Source organism: Mercurialis annua, linkage group LG6 (assembly GCF_937616625.2).
Source record: "Mercurialis annua linkage group LG6, ddMerAnnu1.2, whole genome shotgun sequence".
NCBI lineage: Eukaryota > Viridiplantae > Streptophyta > Magnoliopsida > Malpighiales > Euphorbiaceae > Mercurialis > Mercurialis annua.
In genome coordinates, this window is record NC_065575.1 from 47541996 (window position 1) to 47566833 (window position 24838).

Below are 24838 nucleotides of genomic sequence, written 5' to 3' on the forward strand. Positions count from 1 at the left end.
AAAATTATAAAAAAATTATGATAATGAGATGATAATAATCTGCTACATACGATACTGATAATGGCATAATAATAAGATTAAAATGCAATATGATACATTGATAATTACATTTTAGGTGAAGCTGTGATAATCATATGATAAGCTGATACAATGATAATCATATGATAATGTGATACTGTACTTGTATCTTATATTATCCTGCAATATGATTATATTATCATATAATAATCTGCTATATATGATACTCGTAAGTAATAACATGATAATAAGATGGAAAATGGAAATAAAATAGATTTTTGACATTCATTTAATTTTATGATAAGCTTGCTTTAAAATTTAATATTCATAGAAAATGGAAATGAAATTTGTAATCTCCAATTAATTTAAAAAAAAAAAATTGAATGAACAAAAAAGAATTGAATGAATAAAAATAAATTGAATGAAAAATAGTTCTGCATAATTATGGAAGACCTAAAGAAAATTGAATGAATAAAAAAGAATTAAATGTAAAGTGAATGAATAAAAGAGAAGTGAATGAAAAATGGTTCTGCATAATATTGTGGAAGACCTGTACGCACGCAAAAAAGAAAAGAGAAAAAAAGAAAAAGAGAGAGAGAGAAAGAGAGCATGTGTTATGTGTGTGTGTCAGAGTAAAATAATAAATATTCAAATTTAAAGAGTAAAATCACAAAAAAGTCAAAACAATGATGTATTTTCGCCATTTTTTCCGTGTTGAGGTATAAAGTCCTATTATTTCTTTATTTTAGATAAATTCCAAATTTTCTCTTTAAAAAATCGACCAGTAATTTAATTATATTAGTCAGTTACAAAAAAAAATTATTATATTATTAACATTTATAAAATTTTAAATTTTAAATTTCAAAATTATAGACTAATTAAATATAAAGTGTTTCTAAAAAAAATTAATCAATAAATACAATCATATTATATTATATCAATAAATTAAAATAGTTAACTTATATTAATAAACTAAACAATTTAATTTTATGTATGTCCTAGAAGATGAAGAAATTTCATATGTTATGAAATATGAGTTTTATATTTAACTAAATATATTAAAATATGTTACATTAATAAACTACAAAATCAAATTTATATTCTAAATAAATAGAATTTTATATAAGTTATATAAATGGAAAGAATTCAAATCAATCAATTAAATTTGTTTTTCTATTTATTTTAAAAGATCTTAATTGATCATTATATATACTTAAAGAAATAATAGAAATTAAAAAATATTATAGTGAAATATTATTATACTGTTCATGAGATATGAAATTCTATTTTTTAGAAAGAAATTAAGTTAATTAAAATTTAAACTTATTTTTTTTTAAAATATATTATGTTTTTAAAATTTGAAGAGCATTCATTGAGGAGTTTTAATAAATCATTCATATTTATAAGTTATAAATTTAAAAATATTTTAAATTAGTTTATAGTTTAGGGTTTAGGGTTTAGGGTTTGGGGTTTGGGGTTTTAGGGTTTTGAGTTTCGGGTTTCGGATTTAGGGTTTCGGGTTTCGGGTTTAGGGTTTATGGTTTAGGGTTTAGGGGGGAGGTCTGTTAGGCAATGGCGGCAAAGCGGACGGTAAATCATCCGGAAACACATCTGCAAATTCAGCCAAAAGCGGTGCGACTTCTTCTGGTACCGCAGATTCGTCGACTGTTTCTTTCCCAATCAACACATACACAATTTCTGCAGTCAGCAGCTCCTCCTCAAATTTTGCCAGGGACAGCAAGTTAGTGCTACTCTCCACTGGTTTTGCTGTCTCTTCACCACGACTGGGCTGTAACACAATTTTAACACTCTCGAACACAAAACTATAAGTATTATTTCGCCCATCATGCATGACCTTTCGATCGAATTGCCAAGGTCTCCCCAACAACAAATGACGCGCATCCATGGTAAACACATCACACCAAGCAGAATCTCTATATCGTGCACCAACAGAAAAAAGCACTAAAGCACGTAATGTTACACTAACCTCGCCACCTTTTTTCAGCCACGCCAGTTTATACGGTTTGGGGTGTTTCTCTGTTTGAATGCCCAATTTTTGGACTGCCTCTGCTGAGATGATATTCTCACAACTGCGTGCATCAATCACAAAACGACAAACCTTCCCCAAAATAGTGCAGGTTGACTGAAAAATGTTGCTCCGCAACCAATTTTCATCTGCTGCCTTGGGTGTCAAACAAGCCCGTCGCACAACCAGCGCAACCCCAGTATCTCCAGAGACCACCTCCTCCTCGAGACCCTCGCCACTGTCATAAACTGGGTCACCAATCATGTCGAATTCCTCATCGTCAAAATCATCAGTATCCGCAAAAAAATGTTTTCTTAGCAGCGGTCTTTCGACAGTCAGCCTGCCTATGACCCATCTCACCACAACCAAAACAGCGAATATTTCTACTACCAGCAGATCTAGGAAACTGATTAAAATTGTTCGTACCTCTACTGACGGCACCACCTGCTGTTTTGTTCTCCACTCCACTACTGCCACTGCCAGAGGCACCTACTATCGCAGAATTGCTAAAACTGCTTGTGCGCTTGCTCTGCTTCTCAATCTGCAGCGCCTTTTGATGAGCGGCTGAGAGCGACACCAGATCAAACAGATTGACCGTGTCTTGAATTGAGACCCGCAACCCACCAATATACCTCGCAACCAACTGATCTTCAGTCTCTTGTATCTCATTCCGAGCAATCAATTGGAAAAATTCTGTGGTATAATCGTCCACAGATTTGCTTCCCTGCCTCAAATTTTGCAATTTCTGGTACATTAATCGCTGAAAATTATAAGGCAGAAACGCAGTTTTCAAGTGCTTCTTCATCTTTTCCCACGTGTCGATCTTGGGTTTTCCCAGTCGGCTGCGCGTCAATTTCAACTGCTGCTACCACGCCGTTGCCCTATCAAGAAATCTGGTTGCCACTAAGGGTACACGTCTGTCATCCGGTACATCCTTGAATTTCAAAATCTCCTCTACCGTGGCTAGCCAATCAAGGAATTCTTCAGATTTGAGCCCCCCCATAAAATTCAGGAATTTCAGTCCGCATCCCGCTCTCCCAACGCCGTCGATCATCATCAACGCGCCCTCTCTGCCGTCGTTGTGGAGCCTCCTCATAATACTCATCATCTTCCTCATCGCCAAACACAGGAAATTCTGCTCGTGGCAAGTGTTGGCCTCCGTTAGGTGGTTAGTTAGCCCTATTTTGGTTAGCCAACAACGCACCTATCTGTTCCGTCATCTGTTTCACCATTCGATCCATCCGTTCTTCCATTCGTTGGTCAATTTCATCTAGTCGCTGTTCGACCTGACGAATATGGTCGCGTTCGTAAACCTCCTCCACACGTTGATTTCTCCTTGCCGGCATGATTCAATCTAGAAACGAACTGAGCTTTGATACCAACTGATGTAGCGGAAGTCACAACAAAGAACAAGATACTTTAAAAGCTGTTGATAATCAAATTATGCCAGCAATTAACTTCTAAAACCTATTGATTCAAATAAAAGAATACTAGGCAATAGGCATCAAATAATCGTTGATTCAAAGAATACCGAAATTTGGGAAATAACAAATTAATTCTCAAAACATCAAAAACTGCCGTTCAACAACTCATAAGGTTGTTTAAATACTATGACAAAATAAAAACCCTAAACTGGGTATAAAACGAAATAAACTAAAAAGCCTCAAAAACTGCCGAAATCACAAAAATGCCACTACGTCACTTTGCGCTCCATTTTCTCCATGAACTCAAAATCTGTCTCCGCAACCGCATCAATTTTTAACACTCTTAAGCGTACCAGACGAAGTTCGAACTTAAACAAAAAGTTTAGACGGTGTTGCAGACTATAAGAATGTTCAATTTGTTCGGTTAGGGTTTAGGGTTATGTGTTTAGTTCACAATGAGAACCATGATCATCTCTTTCTCAATTGTAAATTTGCAAAATCAATTTGGCAAAGTGTTTTTAATTTGTTTGGAAGAAGGATGATTGAGGCAGGATCTCTGCAAAGCTTTATTGAGCAGGTTTTACTTTTCACTTTTAGCTCGCAGGTGGCTATGCTGTGGTGGTTGGCGGTGGTGCAAACAATTTAGGTCATTTGGAAGCTAAGAAACGCAGCAATTTTTTAGGATTCAATCCCAAATATTCATTTCGCTCTTAGAAAGATATGGACATCTATCAAAGAATCTGATTTCTTTAGAATAGGTTGTATGCGCAACTCAATGGTAGACTTGAATATATTGAGGCTTCTGCAGATCACATGTAAACCTACAACTGCTCCTAAAATTATTCCGGTTACTTGGCATACTCCTCTGAATAATTGGACCAAAGTCAATACGGATGGATCTTCCTTGGGAGCGCCGGGAGCAGCAGGCGAAGGGGGCATTTTTAGAAATTCGGCTGGTTTTACAAAAGGCTCATTTGCTTTTCCGTTGGGAAATGAATTTGCTTTCGCAGCTGAAATAGCGGCTGCCATTATGGCAGTAGATATAGCTTGGAAGAGAGGATGGCATTCTTTATGGTTGGAGTGTGACTCTACTTTTGTGGTTCAACTTTTTACTTCAAAATCGAAGAACGTTCCTTGGGAGTATCTACATGATTGGTTATCTTATCTTCATCATATTTCTAAGATGAATTTTCAGGTCTCTCATATTTATAGAGAAGGAAACCGAGTTGCCGACTTACTTGCAAAATACGGAGCTACAACTACATCTTATATTTGGTGGTCTTCTGTGCCAAATTTTTGTAATTCTGTAATTTATCAGGATTTTAGTAGGCAGACATCTTATAGATTCTGCTAGTTGTTTTGGTTTGTTTTGTAAAACTTTTTACTTTATCTTTAATATATTTTCTGGTTTTTAGAAGCGTGATGCAAACGCTAAGAGGGTGTCAACCTAGTTGAGATGCTCGGGTGCGTTTCCTAATTTCTGAAATCCAAGCTTTTACTCAAAAAAAAATCCAAGCTAATAAAATTGGTATGATATGATAGAAATTTTAAAACCGGACTATCAATTATCGTTTTGATTGTTAAATTGCTAATTGATTATATTATTTTAAATCTGAAAAAATACGTTATTTTATTATAATTGGCTTGGTATTAATAATCGGGTTAATATCATAAAAATTCACCAACTTTACACGTTTTTTCATTTTAATTACGCCGTTTAAAAGTCGTCATCTTCATACACAAACTATCAATTTTTCCCAAATCCATACACCGTTCAAAAATCCGGTGAAAATTGTTGAGTTGGCAATCAGATAGTGACATTGCCATAACAAACCAAATAGTGACACGTCTGCAATTTTCGCCGGATTTTTGCAGGGTGTATGGATTTGGGAAAAATTGGTAGTTGTTGTATGAAAATGATGATTTTTAAACAACGTGATTAAAATGAGAAAACGTGTAAAGTTTATGAATTTTTATGACATTACCCCTTAATAATTATACTCTAAAACGGTAATTAATTTATAGTTTAAATTCATATAATTACTTAATATATGAAGTTAGCTTGATAGTTTAGGTAACTTGGCTAACCCACTATTTGGAAATCGAATTAATATATTATTTAATAATTATTTAAATAATATTTTTCGAAGCGGATTTTAAAGCGAGAACTCAATAGACTTGTTTTGTTTGTGACTTATAATTTATTTGAGTACTGTGTTTACTCTGTGCGGCTATACCTTAACTTATTAATTGTGCTAGTCCTATGTGGTGTCTAATACTCACTACAAAAAATTTGGCTTCTTGTGACAAAAAATACGTGACAAACTATATTTTGTCATAATAAATAGGTTAGTTGTGACAAAAAAAAAATATTTTGTCACAATGAGAGTTCAATGAAATGATATTGTGACAAATACATATTGTGTCAACCATTTTTGTCACTATAAAAATTAATTATGTTTGTTGTGACTAACTATTTTGACAAAAACATGTTTTGTCGCCGTAATTTAAAATATTTTTATTATGACAATTTTTTTTTTTTTTATCATAATATTTAAAAAAGTGGTGACAAATTTTATTTTACAGCAATTAGATATATTTTGTCACTATAAAAATTAATTACGTTTATTGTGACAAAGTATTTTACCAATAAATGATATTGTAATAAATTAATATTGTGTCAAATTTTTTCGTCACTAAAAAAAAGTAAATATGTTTTTGTGACAACGTATTTTGCCAAAACAAATGTTTTGTTTTCGTATTTTAAAACTACAGTTATAACGACTGTATATGAACCTGATGTCAACCTTATGTCAACCTTATAAAACACAAAATAAACACAAAATAGAGTATGAAAAAGGAATTGCAGAAAATATATATGTTAAAGAATAACTCGAAAAACACTCTTTCCACTACTGTTTATTGCGTCAAATTTATTTGTCAATAAAAAAAGTAAATTTGTTTTTGTGACAAAATATTTTGCCAAAACAAATGTTTGGTTCCGATATTTTAAAAAGACAGTTATAATAGTTATTGTGTCATATTTATTTGTCACTATATAAAAAAGTAAATATATTGTTGTGACAAAGTATTTTGCCAAAATAAATGTTTTGTGCCTGTATTTTAAACTATAGTTATAATAACCGTAAATGAACCGTTTGTCGACCATATGTCAACCTTATGAAACACAAAATACACACAAAATAGAGAAAGAAAAACTAATTGCAGAAAATAAATGGTAAAATAGAAAATATATACAGTTATAATGATAAAATAAATTTTAGCATAATATTTAAAGACTTTTGTAACAAATTTTATTTTGCAGCAGTTAATTAAACTTATATAATGTTGTGATAATTAAATATTGTGTTAAATATTTTTGTCACTATAGCAATTAATTGTGTTTGTTGTGACAATGAGTTTTGACAAAAACCGTTTTGTCACTGTATATTAAAAATACAGTTATTATGATAAAATAAATTTTATTATAATATGTAAAAATATTGTGAATAATTTTATTTTTCAGCAATTAAGCGAAATTAAATGATATTGTGATTAATAAATGTTTTGTCACCATGGAATTGAAAAAAAATTAATGATAACAGGATTAAATGGGTTATGAAATTATATTTTATTTTGATAAAAAAAGGTATATGACAATTAAGATTCAAATATCCAAATTAGGTTAATCGAAGCACTCTTCATTAGGGAAAAACTTTTTTTGCTGAATATTGACACCACACTACCGCATCAATTCCATACGTTGTACACTTCTCACGCCGCCGCACTTTCATTGATTCTGTGTTTGTTGATGCTTATTTGTCCAGGTATTTTTTAACTTAAGAAAAAAGACTAAATTGATTAATGTAGGACGAATTTCACATTCAAATTGCTTATTTCTTCAATTGATAATTTAAATTTTCAACTGATTCGTACAAACTCGAGGTCGGGCTTCAAACTCGACGACTTATCACCTATTCTCGAGTTTTTTATCTCAGTAAATGTAATACCCCAAAATATTTTAAGATAATTAAGTCGTGCCACGTGTCGTGATTTCCAATAAATTAAATTAAAGAGAATTTAATTTAATTATATCGGGAATTTAGAATAAATTTTAATAAGTCAATTAGCGGGATTTAAGGAGTTAATTTTGAAAATTTGGATGTGGAGGCATTTTGGGGCTAAATTGTAAATTTTGAAAAGTTTAGGGGCTAAAGTGCAAATTAGCCAATTAAGCCCCGAAAATAGAAATTTGAGGATTTTCGATGGAAATATATATTTTGAGTTAGTATTATTTATTCGGATATAAATAATACGGATATGAATTAATAGAAAGATTAATTGAATAGGTTTTGGACTAAATTGAAACTTTTGAAAAGTTTCAAGGACCAAAGTGCAATTTAGCCGGATTGTATATATAAGTTAAACCTTTCTTATGAAGGTTACAGAACCTTCATCATCTTCTTCCTTCTCTCGATCAAAAACGGCGATCGATTACGGTTCGTCGCGCGGTTTTCGTTTCTCGTCCGTTTCCGACGTTTAATAGCTCAAAACGATCGTATTTCAGTGGCGTATCACGGTAAGCTTGACGTTTTCTCGTTTAAACAAATATATTTTGAGTTATATCGATTCAAAGTTTTAGGCCACGAAACGATTTTATCGTTTTATCGAGTATAGGATTGATATTTAGCGTTTTGAGCTTAGAATACGCGTTTTGGTTGAGTTTGGAGCGTTTTTACGTATATAGCAGGTCGGAAACCCCGGAAATCGATTCCGGGGGATCGTGCACGAGCACTTGTGGTACACGAACGTGTACCATCAATGGTGCACGAACGTGTACTAAAGTACACGAACGTGCACCAATACATGGTACATGACCGTGTACCAAGGTACACGAACGTGTACCATCAAGGTGCACGATCGTGTACCCCCATACACGAACGTGCACCCTACGATTCTCGCACCCCGATTCTTCGTATCTCGATTGAATTAATTGAATTCGCGTATTGAATCGGAAATCGAATAGTAGTTAATCGACTAATATGAATAGTTAACGTAATGAGGTTAAAAGAGGATTAAGTTAAAAGTGATTTACTATTCGTAAACGAGTTTGATACCGTTATCGAAGTATACGTGAGAAGCACGACAATTAATAAAAGTAAAACGTGTTGAGTCTCGAGTCTAGAGTCTATCTTAGAATAGGATTTTAATACAAGTCAAATGTTTTAAAATTTGTTTTAGATCCGGCGAGGCAAGAAGCAGCTGGACCAGTAGTTCGGGAAGCTTGACGTTCTAGAGCCCCGACGTATTTTTGGATAAGCGTTTTCTGTGAGTTTATACGATTTGCTTTTAAAGTATTTATTTAAGCAAATATTTTATATTGCTTTATGTTTGTTTTGCATGATTGCGATACGAATTCTTTTTATGAATTGCATATGCTTGATTTGAAACCAGTATTGATCCGATGGAACGTGCTACCTATTGGGCGACAATAGGACTGCGTGATCACCAGTTTTGATGTGACTCAGCTGGGAGCTGATGATGATTATGAGATTTACGATTGGGTATATGATTTTGATACGAGTGAGCACTCGGCTACGGTGTAGTCTGGAGTCCCCGTATCTAGTGGCTAGGCCACCAGCGAGTTGGACTCGCAATTTGATATTAATGATTGGGTTGCTCGATTGATAATTAGTATGTTTGAGGATTAAGGTTTCAATCGGATCCTGTACTTGGCTGCATACGATTGAATATCGTTTTATGTTTTATTTGAATACTTATTAGTAAATGTATGAACTCACTCAGTATATCCCAATATACTGACCCCTCACAGATTTTCTTTCAGGTTAAAGACGCTTTGAAGCAACGGACTTCTATCCTACTTCCAGAAGTCTGTATTTTTGAGTATGTAAAGAAACAGTACTTTACTCTTAGAGCTGCAGTAGATAAGAGTTTTGCAAGTCAGTCTGTAATATATAGTTTTCTGTAAATATAACTTTAATGTTTTAAAGTTTTAAATGTTTTACGCTTGCTGCGTTTTGATGTTTGTGATTGCCAGAAGATATGTGTGCCTGGCATGTGTTTCTGCATGACACGTGTCTATGTATGTCATGCATGACGTTTATGTTTCGCGAAAATTATTTTACGATTTTAGGCTTGCTACTGGTTTCGGAGCAACCACTCCCATTCCCTAGCGCCGGTCTCGGCCCTGAGATTGGGTCGTGACAATGTTGGTATCAGAGCATGGTCCAGTTACCATTGCTTATGTTAGAAGAGTGATTGATTTTTCCTAGGAATCTACTGCAACACATAGGATTCGAGTCTTGTCTTTGTTACGTATTCATTTGATTTTCAAACTTTCAGCTTTCCCTCTAGGATGTGAGTCTGTCGTACGTGTGTGTTCGCATGTGATGAGATGCGCGTTTAATTCGTTATGCGTTTGCGAAAATATGCGATTATGTGGCTAAGTAACGCTGTTTGTCTTGGTCAGGATGTCTGACCAAAGACAAGAAGTAGAGCGAGCTGCCGCTGCAGCACGAAACGTTATAGAAGGGGCGCATGACGTCCATCCAGAAGCTCAAGATGAGTCTTCTGTTCAGGGTGGAGGAGGTGGTGGCCAAGAGGCCCAGGCGCAGGCACCTGGAGTGCAAGCGCAAGCCCAACAATCTAATGTTGTGGGTTTTGATCTGAATCAGTTTCTTACTGGAATTGCGGCTATGCAAGCCAATCAGGCTGAGGTGCAGAATATGCATCGTGAACAACTACAGCAGCAACAGCTTCGCAATGTTGCTTTTACTGACCGAGATATCGTCTTGGCTTATATGCGCCTTAAGTCAACTAAGTTTGACGGCTCAGGCGATGCTCTCGATTTCCTCGAAGAAGTAGAACGTAACGCTCGACGCCTGCAAGCTAATGAGAGACAGACCATCATAATGGTGGAAATGTCAATGAAAGGACCCGCGAAAGATTGGTTTCAGCAGCACATTCAGCCAACCATTGATACTATGACCTGGGCTGAATTTGCAAACCACTTTAGGGAGTACTTTTTACCCTATGCGGTGACGGAGAGTTATCGTAGTCAGTGGTTGACCCTAAGTAAAGGCAATCGGTCTGTGCAAGAGTATGTGACGGAGTTTACCAGAGTGAGTAGGTTTGCACCAGACCTGACTACGGACCCAGCCAGAGTGAACTCAAGATTTGTGGAGGGTCTAGGAGCTGAATTTGTGAGTCTGACGTCTGATATCGGAAGAACCCTAGTGCCACTGATCGATAGCGCTAGGTAAATGGAAATTTCTCTGATCCGTTTTGGAAAGATTCCCGATCCTTCCAATGTTGCGCCTGTGAGGAGTGACGTGTTCCGCAGCGTACAGAGCGCACCTACCCAATCATATGTTAGGAGTTACTCTCGACCCCCATCACGTCAGCAGAGAAATAAGAAAGCTCGGTATGGAACCAGAGTCAGTACTTCAGGCACCGGAATTAGTGCCAGATCGGTGAGTGACATGGGAGGTGGAGTGCCCTTATGTTTGAACTGTAATAGAAGGCACTACGGCGCGTGCTACATTGCTAGTGGAGCATGTTTTAACTGTGGTCAACGGGGCCATTTTGCTAGAGATTGTCCGAGGCAGATGCCCCAGGGTTCAATGACTACTGTAGTACAGCCTTCTTATCAGCAGCAGAGAACAGTGCAGCAGGTAGCGTCAGGATATGATCAGACAGGAAGTACCTTCACGGGACAGAGAGGCCGTGGTTACGCAAATCGAGGAGGCAAAATTGGCGGAGGACGCGGTACTGGCCAGACTTCGCAGGTTGGCGGGAGTCAGGCTAGGGTCTTTGCACTGAATCCTCAGGAGGCTCAGGCTTCCAATGCTATGGTGCAAGGTACCTTTCCTATCGCTTCTCAAGACATACTAATTTTATTTGATCCGGGCGCTACGCATTCGTTTGTTTCGCCTAGTTTCGCTAGTAAGTTAGGAGTGCAACCATCGTATCTTAGGAATCCCTTGTCAGTAGCTACTCCAGTTGGAGAAAGTGTGGAAGTTAGCATCGTTTATCTGTCCTGTCCTGTGAAAATTCAAGGACGAGATTTGTTGGTCGACTTGATTTTTCTCGAGGTATTAGCTTTTGACGTCATACTAGGAATGGATTGGCTAGCTCAGCACTACGCCAATGTGGATTGCCGAAAAAAGACAGTAACGTTTAACACGCCTGGAATTGAAGCAGTTTCAATTCAGGGTGATAAGATGGAATCTTCTACGAGTATTATTTCAGCTATTAAAGCTTGTCGTATGTTGAAGAAGGGATGTCAGGGATTCTTAGCGATAGTACGAGACGTGGAGAAGAAAAGTGCAAATTTAAGTGACGTGCCAGTTGTATCGGAGTATCCAGATGTTTTTCCAGAGGAATTACCTGGATTACCCCCAGATCGCGAGATTGAATTTTGTATCGAATTGACTCCCGGCACGAAGCCGATATCGATACCTCCTTATCGGATGGCGCCAGCAGAACTCAAAGAACTTAAAGATCAGCTAGAAGAATTGTTTGATCGTGGTTTCATCAGACCGAGTGTATCCCCGTGGGGTGCACTAGTGCTATTCGTGAAAAAGAAGGATGGATCGCTTCGACTATGTATTGATTATCGACAGCTGAACAAGGTAACGATTAAGAATAAGTATCCGCTACCTAGAACCGACGATTTGTTCGACCAGTTGCAAGGAGCGAAGTATTTCTCCAAGATTGATTTGAGATCAGGCTACCATCAGCTAAAGATTCGCAATGATGATGTTCAGAAGACTGCTTTTCGAACTCGATACGGTCATTATGAATTTCTCGTTATGTCGTTTGGATTGATGAATGCCCCTGCAGCCTTCATGGACTTGATGAATAGGATATTCAAACCGTACTTGGATCAGTTCGTGATCGCGTTTATCGACGATATTTTGATCTATTCACGTTCAGAAAAAGAGCACGCTCAACATCTACGGATAGTACTACAGACGCTAAGAGAGCATCAGCTTTACGCCAAATTCTCTAAATGTGAATTTTGGCTAATGGAAGTGGCTATCTTGGGTCATGTGGTATCACAAAGCGGTATCAAGGTTGACCCAAAGAAAATCGAAGCTGTAATAGAATGGAAGCGACCTGAATCAGTTACAGAAGTTAGAAGTTTCCTTGGGTTAGCGGGATATTACAGACGATTTGTACAGGACTTCTCAAAGATCGCTGTACCTTTGACAAAACTAACTCAGAAGAATGCAAAGTTCAGCTGGACGGACCAGTGTGAACTCAGTTTTCTAAAACTGAAAGAGTGTCTGACGACGGCACCAGTTCTAGCATTACCAGAAGGAACGGAAGGATTCACAGTTTACTGTGATGCGTCAAGAGTTGGACTAGGATGTGTCCTTATGCAACATGGATGAGTAATAGCGTATGCGTCGCGACAGCTCAAGAAGCACGAAACGAACTACCCGACGCATGATTTAGAGTTAGTAGCAGTGATTTTTGCGCTGAAGATTTGGAGACATTATTTATACGGCGCTACGTGCGAGATCTTTACAGATCATAAAAGCTTGAAGTACATTTTTGATCAGCGAGAATTGAACCTCAGACAGCGGAGATGGATGGAGCTATTAAAAGATTACGACTGCACGATACAATACCATCCAGGCAAGGCCAACGTAGTGGCGGATGCGTTAAGCAGAAAGTCGGCAGGAAGTCTCGCGCACGTTACAACGACATGGCGGAGATCATTAATCAACGAGATTCATACGATGTTTAGCCAAGGAGTGGAGTTCGAGATTTCATCTCTCGAAAACCTAAAGGCTCAGTTAACGATACGATCGACGTTGATAAATCAGATCAAAGAATTGCAAGCGGACGACCCTCAATTGAAGCATTTAATTGAAGAAGTTCAACACGGAAAGAGTCAAGATTTCAGTATCGTCAATGGAATGCTGAAGTATGGTAATCGAATGTGCGTTCCAGATGTGGAAGACTTGAGACATAAAATCATGGAAGAGACTCATGGGTCGATGTATGGCGTTCATCCTGGTTCCACGAAGATGTATCACGACATCAAATCAATATATTGGTGGAGCGGAATGAAGAAAGATATCGCAGAGTTCGTAGCGAAATGCCCGACTTGTCAACAAGTCAAGTTGGAGCATCAGCGACCTTATGGATTTCTGCAGCCGTTACCTATCCCGGAATGGAAGTGGGAGCAAATCACGATGGATTTCGTAATCGGATTACCCAAGGCGCAAAAAGGATTTGACTCTATTTGGGTAATTGTGGACCGTTTAACGAAGTCAGCGCACTTCATATCTATCAAGACGGCGTATTCTGCAGCAAAGTTGGCGGAGATTTACATCGATAAGATCGTGAGCCTACACGGAGTTCCCGTGTCAATCGTTTCAGACAGAGGTTCCGTATTTACCTCTCATTTCTGGAAGAGTTTACAAGACGCGTCAGGAACGCGATTGAATTTCAGCACTGCGTTTCATCCTCAGACGGACGGCCAGTCTGAACGGACGGTTCAAACGTTGGAAGATATGCTTCGACTATGCGTACTAGACTTCGGAGGTAGTTGGGATACATACCTACCTCTAGTCGAATTCGCCTACAACAACAGCTATCATTCGAGCATCGAGATGGCACCATATGAAGCGTTATACGGTCGCAAGTGTCGATCCCCTATCTGTTGGGACGAAGTCGGTGAGCGAAAGCTCACTGGAACAGAGATCATTCAGATTACGCCAGAAAAAGTACCATTGATAAAGCAGCGTTTGAATACTGCTTCCAGTCTACAGAAGAATTACGCGGACCCCAAGAGGAAAGACATCGAATTTCAGATCGGAGATTACGTATTTCTCAAGGTATCACCGATGAAGGGAGTGATTCGTTTTGGAAAGAAAGGCAAGTTGGCTCCGAGATATGTCGGACCATATCAGATTATAGAACGTATAGGCTCAGTTGCCTATAAGCTAGACTTGCCACCGGAAATGTCGCAAGTTCATCCTGTCTTCCATATTTCCATGCTTCGGAAATATGTACCAGACCCTTCTCGAATAATTCAACCGCAAGTGGTGGACGTGAGCGAGGAACTAACTTACGAAGAACGACCAGTGCAGATTGTCGACACGCAGATACGACAATTGCGAACACAGAGAATTCCAATGGTAAAAGTTCTTTGGAGAAGTCAATTCGTAGAAGAGTGTACGTGGGAGACGGAAGAGGATATGAGACAGAAATATCCTTACCTTTTTACTCAAGGTACGTGGCTAATTTTAAATTCGAGGACGAATTAATTTTAAGGGGGGGTGAATGTAATGCCCCAAAATATTTTAAGATAATTAAGTCGTGTCAGGTGTCGTGATTTCCGATAAATTAAATTAAAGAGAATTTAATTTAATTATATCGGGAATTTAGAATAAATTTTAATAAGTCAATTAGCGGGATTTAAGGAGTTAATTTTGAAAATTTGGATGTGGAGGCATTTTGGGGCTAAATTGTAAATTTTGAAAAGTTTAGGGGCTAAAGTGCAAATTAGCCAATTAAGCCCCGAAAATAAAAATTTGAGGATTTTCAATGGAAATATATATTTTGAGTTAGTATTATTTATTCGGATATAAATAATACGTATATGAATTAATAGAAAGATTAATTGAATAGGTTTTGGACTAAATTGAAACTTTTGAAAAGTTTCAAGGACCAAAGTGCAATTTATCCGGATTGTATATATAAGTTAAACCTTTCTTATGAAGGTTACAGAACCTTCATCATCTTCTTCCTTCTCTCGATCAAAAACGGCGATCGATTACGGTTCGTCGCGCGGTTTTTGTTTCTCGTCCGTTTCCGACGTTTAATAGCTCAAAACGATCGTATTTTAGTGGCGTATCACGGTAAGCTTGACGTTTTCTCGTTTAAACGAATATATTTTGAGTTATATCGATTCAAAGTTTTAGGCCACGAAACGATTTTATCGTTTTATCGAGTATAGGATTGATATTTAGCGTTTTGAGCTTAGAATACGTGTTTTGGTTGAGTTTGGAGCGTTTTTACGTATATAGCAGGTCGGGGGATCGTGCACTTGTGGTACACGAACGTGTACCATCAATGGTGCACGAACGTGTACCAAAGTACACGAACGTGCACCAATACATGGTGCACGATCGTGTACCCCCATACACGAACGTGCACCCTACGATTCTCGCACCCCGATTCTTCGTACCTCGATTGAATTAATTGAATTCGCGTATTGAATCGGAAATCGAATAGTAGTTAATCGACTAATATGAATAGTTAACCTAATGAGGTTAAAAGAGGATTAAGTTAAAAGTGATTTACTATCCGTAAACGAGTTTGATACCGTTATCGGAGTATACGTGAGAAGCACGACAATTAATAAAAGTAAAACGTGTTGAGTCTCGAGTCTAGAGTGAATCTTAAAATAGGATTTTAATACAAGTCAAATGTTTTAAAATTTGTTTTAGATCCGGCAAGGCAAGAAGCAGCTGGACCAGTAGTTCGGGAAGCTTGACGTTCTAGAGCCCCGACGTATTTTTGGATAAGCGTTTTCTGTGAGTTTATACGATTTGCTTTTAAAGTATTTATTTAAGCAAATATTTTATATTGCTTTATGTTTGTTTTGCATGATTGCGATACGAATTCTTTTTATGAATTGCATATGCTTGATTTGAAACCAGTATTGATCCGATGGAACGTGCTACCAATTGGGCGACAATAGGACTGTGTGATCACCAGTTTTGATGTGACTCAGCTGGGAGCTGATGATGATTATGAGATTTACAATTGGGTATATGATTTTGATACGAGTGAGCACTCGGCTACGGTGTAGTCTGGAGTCCCCGTATCTAGTGGCTTGGCCACCAGCGAGTTGGACTCGCAATTTGATATTAATGATTGGGTTGCTCGATTGATAATTAGTATGTTTGAGGATTAAGGTTTCAATCGAATCCTGTACTTGGCTGCATACGATTGAATATCGTTTTATGTTTTATTTGAATACTTATTAGTAAATGTATGAACTCACTCAGTATATCCCAATATACTGACCCCTCACAGATTTTCTTTCAGGTTAAAGACGCTTTGAAGCAACAGACTTCTATCCTACTTCCAGAAGTCTGTATTTTTGAGTATGTAAAGAAACAGTAATTTACTCTTAGAGCTGCAGTAGATAAGAGTTTTGCAAGTCAGTCTGTAATATATAGTTTTCTGTAAATATAACTTTAATGTTTTAAAGTTTTAAATGTTTTACGCTTGCTGCGTTGTGATGTTTGTGATTGCCAGAAGATATGTGTGCCTGGCATGTGTTTTTGCATGACACGTGTCTATGTATGTCATGCATGACGTTTATGTTTCGCGAAAAATTATTTTACGATTTTAGGCTTGCTACGGGTTTCGGAGCAACCACTCCCATTCCCTAGCGCCGGTCTCGTTCCTGAGATTGGGTCGTGACAGTAAAAACAAGAACTCGAGGTTATGCTTCCATTTCGTCGAGTATTAAGACTTACATCAAGTTTGTGCTTTGACAGAGATAAAAAAAGTCGAGTTAAGGATGTAACTCGTCGAGTCTTAAGCATGACATCGAGTTTTAACATTGCAAAAGACGTATAAACTCGAGTAACGTGTAAAAAGTCGTCGATTATATAGCCTTACCTCGAGTATGTTTATAACTGAAATGGCATGAAAATTCTAAGGTAATAACCTATGCAAGTTTTAATAGAATTTCTGGCTAATAATACCTCATTAGAGAGGGTCTTCAACCTTTTTAACAGTAATCCTAAACAAATGTTAGTCTTCTTTCAGAACCGCAGGTAGTTCAGGGAAAGAAATTGGAGATATGTTTAAAATAGCTAATGGTATCTGATTTGTAATGGGTAAGTTTTAATTATATTTTCAATTGATAGATTTGTACCAAATATTGATGTTGCCTAATATATTATTTTGGAATTAAAGGGACGCCATCAGACAAAAGTTGGATGAAGTCGTACCGATTTAGTTCATGTTATATTCAAGGGGTCAAAAATTTTCTGAATGTTGCAAAAGACTTTACTGATTCAAATGGCAGAGTTCGATGTCCATGCAAGAACTGTATCAATATTTGTTTGAAGCCATTGCAAGAAGTCAAAATGGATCTATATCAATATGGAATTAGTGAAAACTACACAAACTGGGTGCACCATGGTGAGACTTCTCAACCTCGTGATAGTTTTGATGGCTCTATTAATTCGGACAATGAATTGGAGGATAGTGGAAATGATGTTTCAGAAATGTTAGATGATATGTGTAATGCAACTTTAATGGACACCGACATGGAAGACAGACTTGCCAATCAAGATAATAACATGCTAGAAGGAGAAGTAGCAAAATTTGCTAAATTGTGGAATGATTCTCATTGTGAACTATATCCTGGAAGTCAAAAATATTCAAAGCTCTCTTTTCTTCTTAAGATGATTAATATCAAAGCACTCATAAATTCTAGTAATAAGTCATTTTTTTCGAATTTGGAGTTGTTCAAGGATGCACTCCCGAAAGGAGAAACCCTTCCAAGCTCAAGTTATGAGGTTAAAAAATTAATGCGTGATTTAGGACTCGGTTACGTAACTATTGATGCTTGTGTAAATGATTGTGTGCTATTTTGGAAGGAAAATGAAAATCTTGACACGTGTCCAACTTGTAAGGCCCCTAGATGGAAATTAGGTTTCGGAAAACGCAAGAAGGTTGCTCAAAAAATTCTTAGACACTTCCCTTTAGTACCTAGACTTCAGAGGTTATTTATGTCTAAAGATATTGGTGAAAATATGAGGTGGCATAAGGAGAAACGTGTAGATGATGATACGATTAGACATCCAGCTAATGCTACAGAATGGGAAGATTTTGACCAGAAATATGCTTGGTTTGGCAAAGATGCTCGTAACGTGCGACTTGGGCTTGCTAGTGATGGATTTAACCCTTTTGGAAATATGAGCACGAGTTATAGCATGTGGCTGGTGATTGTGACGCCATATAACTTACCACCATGGAAATGCATGAAGGAGAATTTTTTGATGTTATCTTTGCTTATTCCTGGTAAGGAATCTCTCGGAAATAATATCGATGTATATTTAAGGCCATTAATTGATGAGTTAAAAGAGTTATGGGAGACCGGTGTGACAACATATGATGCATATAGCGGTAAGAATTTTCAATTACATGCTGCATTATTATGGACAATAAATGACTTTCCAGCATATGGAATGTTATCTGGATGGAGCACAAAAGGAAAATTGGCATGTCCTGTTTGTAATAAGCGGACGTGTTCGCTAACATTAAAAAATGGAGTGAAGAAATGTTACATGGGTCATCGGAGATATTTACATGCCCAACATTCTTGGAGAAAAAGCAGAAAATTTGATGGCGAACCAGAGCACGGGTCAAAGCCTGAAGAGTTGTCAGGAGATGAAGTTCTAAGGCAATTAGATTTGCTTCCTAAAAGCCTTGTTTTTGGGAAGACACCTAACCAAAAAAAGCGTGCACGTGGTCCTGAAGAGCTCAATTGGACAAAGAGAAGTATATTCTTTGAATTGCCTTACTGGAAAACATTAAAATTACGTCATAATTTAGATGTAATGCATATTGAGAAGAATATATGTGAAAATATATTGGGTACGTTGATGAATATTGATGGAAAATCTAAGGATAACATTAAGGCTCGAATGGATTTAGAAGCAATGGGTATAAGAAAAGAGTTATATTTACAGCAAAAGGGAAAAAAAATTTCTTATGCCACTTGCTTGTTATACATTACCGAAGCCTGAAAGGAGAAAGTTTTTGCGAATGGTTGCAGTCAATCCGGTTGCCAGACAGATATGCTTCCAATCTTTCTCGATGTGTAAATGTTCAGGACTGCAAATTTATGGGGATGAAAAGCCATGATTATCATATATTCTTGCAACGGTTACTTCCAGCATCAATTTGTGGGTCTTTGCGTAGTGAGGTTTACACTGCATTATCAGAGTTGAGCTCTTTCTTTAAGGAGCTTTGTTCGAAGACTTTAAAAAGATCTACAGTTAAAAAGTTGCAGAGCGATATCATTTTGATAATATGTAAACTTGAGATGATATATCCTCCATCTTTTTTCGTGGTAATGATGCATTTGGCAATTCATCTGCCACGTGAAGTAGAATTAGGAGGCCCTGTTCACTATAGGTGGATGTACTTTATTGAGAGGTTAGTTGATAAGGAAATTTTATTTTTCGTTTTCTTGATGCAGTTTTAACTATTTTTTTATATAACTATATGGTTTATTCACATTTACAACAAATTTGTTGTGCAGGTTCTTACGTACTTTGAAAAATTATGTATGTAACTTAGCTCGACCGGAGGGTTCAATTGCTGAAGCGTATATCACTAAAGAATGTTTGAACTTTTGTTCACTGTATTTTCATGGGGTTGAGACAATATATAATCGCGTTGAGAGAAATAATTTTCCTATGCAAATAGGAGTGGAAAATGGATTTTCCATATTTTCAAACAATGCAATACCTTTAGGAGCTACAAAATATAAAACGTTATCCCATTCTGATTTTGAAAAATTACAGTGGTATGTGCTTAACAATTGTGAGGATGTTGATGAATATCTGAAGTAAATTATTTTATTTTGAAAAAACAAAGACTTTAGAATTTCAAAATAGCTTTATTTTACACTTTTTATCTAATTTTATAATAGTTGTGCAGGATTCTCATTGAAGAATTACAAAAGCAAAGTGTTATAGATGTGCAAAAAAGACACCAGTCAGGATTTGCCAGTTGGTTCAAGGAGTGTGTAAGTATGATGCTATAAAAGTACTAAATATTGAATTATGCCTCTAATTTCACCATTAAACTTAATTTTCAGGTTGGACACTTACGTGCTACTGGTTTGGTTGCAACAACAGATCATATATATGCATTGGGATTAGGTCCTGATATACGAATTGCTAGGTATAGTGGGATTATTGTCAATGGAGTTAGGTTTCACACAGTTGAGCGTGATAATTTTCGTCGGACTCAAAATAATGGAGTTTCAGTTACGGGAGAGCATAAGTCGAAAGAAATCGAGTTTTATGGTGTGCTAACAGATATCATTGACCTCCAATATGTTAATGAGAATCATGTTTTCTTGTTTAAATGTGATTGGTGGGTGTTGGCGATAAAAATGGAATTAAAACAGATGGCAACTTAGTTTCTGTTTATGTGAGCCGTAAATGGTATACATGTGATTCTTTCGTGTTGAGTTCTCAAGTACAACAGGTTTTTTATGTCAGCGATATGAAAAATGGAGGTCATTGGAAAATTGTGCAAAAATCATTTCACAGGAATATATTTGATGTGCCAGAAAAGGAAAAAGTGTGCAATGAAGATTCAATATTGAATGATGAGCCCTATCAGCAATACGAGGCAGATAATAGTCATGAAGTCGATCAAGTTGGTGGTGAAAATTTGGAACTCTTGCATCCTATAGATGTATTACCGGATGAAGTTGATGTTGGTCAAATGTTTCAAGATCAAAACTCAAACCCGATTTATTCTAGCGATGAGGAGGATGATACAACGATCAATTATGATGATGCCGACACTGATGTACTTGAAGACTCAAATGACAGTGACAATGAAGACGAAGACGATGATTAGTGACTGAAATTTACCGCTTATTGAACTCTTTTTGGCTTCTTGTAGCTTGTTTGAAAGTATGAATTTTACTGAGAGATAAGATTGTAGAATTTTGGTGTTTTATGGCAGTAGTTATGCAGCCCAACATGAAGTTTGTGGAAAACTGGATAGCAGAAACTCGATGTGTTGATGAAAACTCGTCGAGATATTAGCCACAAATCGAGTTTGAACGTATGGAATTATGAGATATCAGCCAAACATTCAATTGATTCCTTTGGTTTAGTTTGATTTTACGTTTTGGTGTAATACCAAAAACTGAATTGAACTTTTGTACTTCTAATATGGAACCGAACTGAAAAACAGAATTGAACTCCTGCCTTTTAATATAACTATTGACAATTCACTATTTTGCGGAAATTTGCTAAAACACTACACATATTGTAATTACCTATTTTTACACATACTCTAAAATAGACTTGAAATAAGAAATAAATGGACATTTATGTCCTCTAAGCAAAATAAAAGTGTGACAAAAAGGAGACTTTCTTTACAAACAAAAAACAATAACATTCTTCATCTTGAACCTCCATAAATTAGCTTCCTCTTCACTCCTTAGGCAGATGTTCTCTTGAGTTTTAGAGGACCCTCATCTTCACTAACACAAGAAGAGCTTTCCTTCCAACGAGCATACAAATATAATGACGAAGCGTAACGAGCACGGAGTTCTTTGACATCATAATCATGCCCCATAACTTTCCCATCAACAAAGAACTCAGCAGCGGAAAACATATGAACTCCACAATCACTACGAAAAGTGAGAAAAAATAAAAAAACATAAGACATAAGGTTAACATTAAGTTCCTATTATGTCACCATAACTCTTTAATATAACCCAACTAAATAAAATTAAAAACAAATTATAGACTTACACATCATTTTGGATAGGCATGTTTTCCACAATCTCTATTCTGAACGGATCAGTTATTCTCTTTCCCTCGTAAGCACCGGCAGTAGTATCGATGTCATCTCGAGAATCATAAAAATTGGTAGCTTGAAGGAATAGTGGAAGCAACACACTATAGCAGGTAACATATTCAGTTGCTGATCTGTCATATTGCGCCGACCTCAACGAATTGTAGATATAGATGCATCGTTCCTTGAAATTCAGGCGAGCCAAAATCCAATGACAATCGTTAACACAATTGATCGGAAAAAGAACATCGTCAACATTAGCCCACTTCGTATTGCAACGCATAGCACCACCTTTAATGTAGACAGCCACTGTATGTTTCGAAGAAACAAGTGACACATCTTGCTTTTTCTTGTATGCTGTGTAGAGAGTTTGAATACGCCGATCAAAAAAATTATCAGTAGACGTACATCTACTGTTTGCAGCACATCCATATTTCATTTTCTTTCTCAGATAATAAAAGAGAACATCTACATTCTGCCAAATAAACAAAAATCAAGGTTAAGTAGCCATACAGTCACAACAATGTTATTAACAAAACTATCGTGAGTAATTCAAATAATAAACACATAAAATAAAAAGGGTTAATTCCTAAAAAAATTAAGAACTTTACATGAAGTTTCATTTTAATCATGAACTTTAAAAGTTGTCATTTAAAGGCACGAACTTTCATTTTGTTTCAAATCTATCACCAAAGTAAAATCCGGTGTATTTTATCTAACCAAAAATTCCTAATCCTATATACTCTAACTAAAAGATAATAAGATTTGATGTCGATTTATAATTTGGGTCTTTCATTAATGGTTTATTGAAGAATTTAGTCAACAAAAATACACTGAAATGATAGATTTGAAACAAAATGAAAGTTCGTGCCTTTAAATGGCAACTTTTAAAGGTCATGATTAAAATGAAATTTCGTGTAAAGTTCGTATTTTTTTTAGGAATTAACCCAAATAAAAAAAAGAACAAATAAAAGAAATATGGATATACTTACAGAACACTCAATAGGCTTTCCAACGTGGTAGAGATGGTAAAACCAGGATTTCGTTTGAATATCAACCACGCCAAGAGAAAGACGGGGATGGAAGTTATCAATCTTTGGATCGTATATCCAGCTTTGCCTTCTAAACAAACAAAGAAAAAAAAATTAAATAAGTGAGCATTAAAACAGAACTGAAAAAAGTTAGTCGAGATACGAACTTGGTCCCTTTAGGACGTCCTTCTTCCAGCCAATTATGAATGATGTCTTGTTTGGTGGCATCACTAAATAAAATGTGATTAGCATCAAATGGACAAATACAGACTTTACAACCAGTTTGCGTCGGTATGAAGCGGCTTGAAGAAGGACCAGACTACCAAAAACATAAGAGAGGATACAGTAAGTAATCTGATATCAACTCTATATGTACTTTATGTGAACCATCATATATAAAATTAAACTATAAATATAATTTAAAGCAAACAATACCTCTTTTGATTTGAATTCAGCAATAGATTCACTTGCATTTTTTTTAGTATGATTGATGGTGTCATCTGCTGGAGATTTTAAATTCAACTCGCTTTGTCGCGAAACCTAGTAAATTGACAATAAACAAATTAATATAGTTAATCAAAACAGCTTAATTTCAAATTATTAAATATACCTCAAAAGTCGGAGAGATAACATCAACGTGTTCGGAAGAAACAATAACACAAGGTTCACCACGGTCATCCTTGCCTTCAAATACAGCCTTCTCGCAAACCAAATCTTCCAATTCGATTTTTTCAGCACCTTCTTCTTCATCAGCAGACTCCCTACCATCCTTTTCTTTGCTGGAAGTAGCTTTAGTATCAGCAGAAACAGGAACAGCAGACTCCCTACCATCCATTTCTTCTCGTTCCGTTACTATAGAAGTACCATTTTTACTTGGTTTCTTTGAAATCTCCTCTGCAGGAAGAACAACCTTTTTTCCTTTGTCAACCCTTGTCTGCAAGCCATCAGAAACATCCTGTTTCTCAATTTCAACCTGATACAGATATGGAGTTCATATTAGGTTCCAATCAAGTTACAATAACATAATATGAAATAACATAAATTATATTTAACTAAACTCTAAGTTATAAAAGTACAAAATACATAAATCAAAACAAATTACCGTTTTAGAATCACCAATAAGAGTTAGCCTTGCATTCAATGAATTGACAACTGTCAAAAGTTTGGAACATTTGGAAGTGAATAAACGTTTCAAATCCATTATATCATCCTTCATCGTCTTTTGACCAGCCATCAAAATTTCCAGCTTCTCTTCCATAACATTTAAATCCGAAGTGTTCGACGTTGATTCACCGTCCTTCAATATATTAAATGCCGGACAATAACCCTCCTCGTTTCCCTTAATTTTTTTGAATAAGTCACCTAGACGAAGGGCATTCATCTCTGCCGGGGTTGGAACAATTGATCGGAAAATCATCTACACATAACAAATGAACACCATATATGAAAATAGAGTCAATGATAAATTACATTTGAAAAATTGAAAATTTAACACATACGAACCTCATCGGATGCAATCTCAACAAATAAATCCCTGTCAACAGCAATGTATTTTGCAGGAACGAATGCTTGCCACCTCAGAATTCGCGGGATAGCAGCTTTGTTCACTTGCTGAGCAAAGGTATTTTCCACCGCCGGGCAACACTCGTAGAACCAACATACCAGTGCATATGGGAAACCTTGAAGGCGATACTGGTAAATGTTGTCTTCAATAA

The 24838-nt window shown here is 36.5% G+C and overlaps 1 protein-coding gene across 1 annotated transcript; it reads right to left on the reverse strand.

Annotated features, from left to right (window-relative positions):
- Window positions 1-21711: 21711 nt before the first annotated feature.
- Window positions 21712-22554, reverse strand: LOC130015731 (uncharacterized). Its single transcript, XM_056106440.1, has 2 exons — window positions 22050-22554; window positions 21712-21925 (listed from the first exon to the last, which is right to left on the reverse strand). Exons 1-2 carry the CDS (start codon window positions 22529-22531, stop codon window positions 21733-21735), a joined length of 675 nt encoding a protein of 224 aa, XP_055962415.1. The 5' UTR covers window positions 22532-22554; the 3' UTR covers window positions 21712-21732.
- Window positions 22555-24838: the final 2284 nt, after the last annotated feature.

Bases quoted from the DNA above. Each gene is read 5' to 3' on its own strand.
- LOC130015731 (XM_056106440.1), bottom strand. From the start codon at position 22,531: ATGAAATATGGATGTGCTGCAAACAGTAGATGTACGTCTACTGATAAT. The intron at 21,926-22,049 runs GTAAGTCTATAA...CACTTTTCGTAG, and splicing joins ATGCCTATCCAAAATGATGT to TGATTGTGGAGTTCATATGT.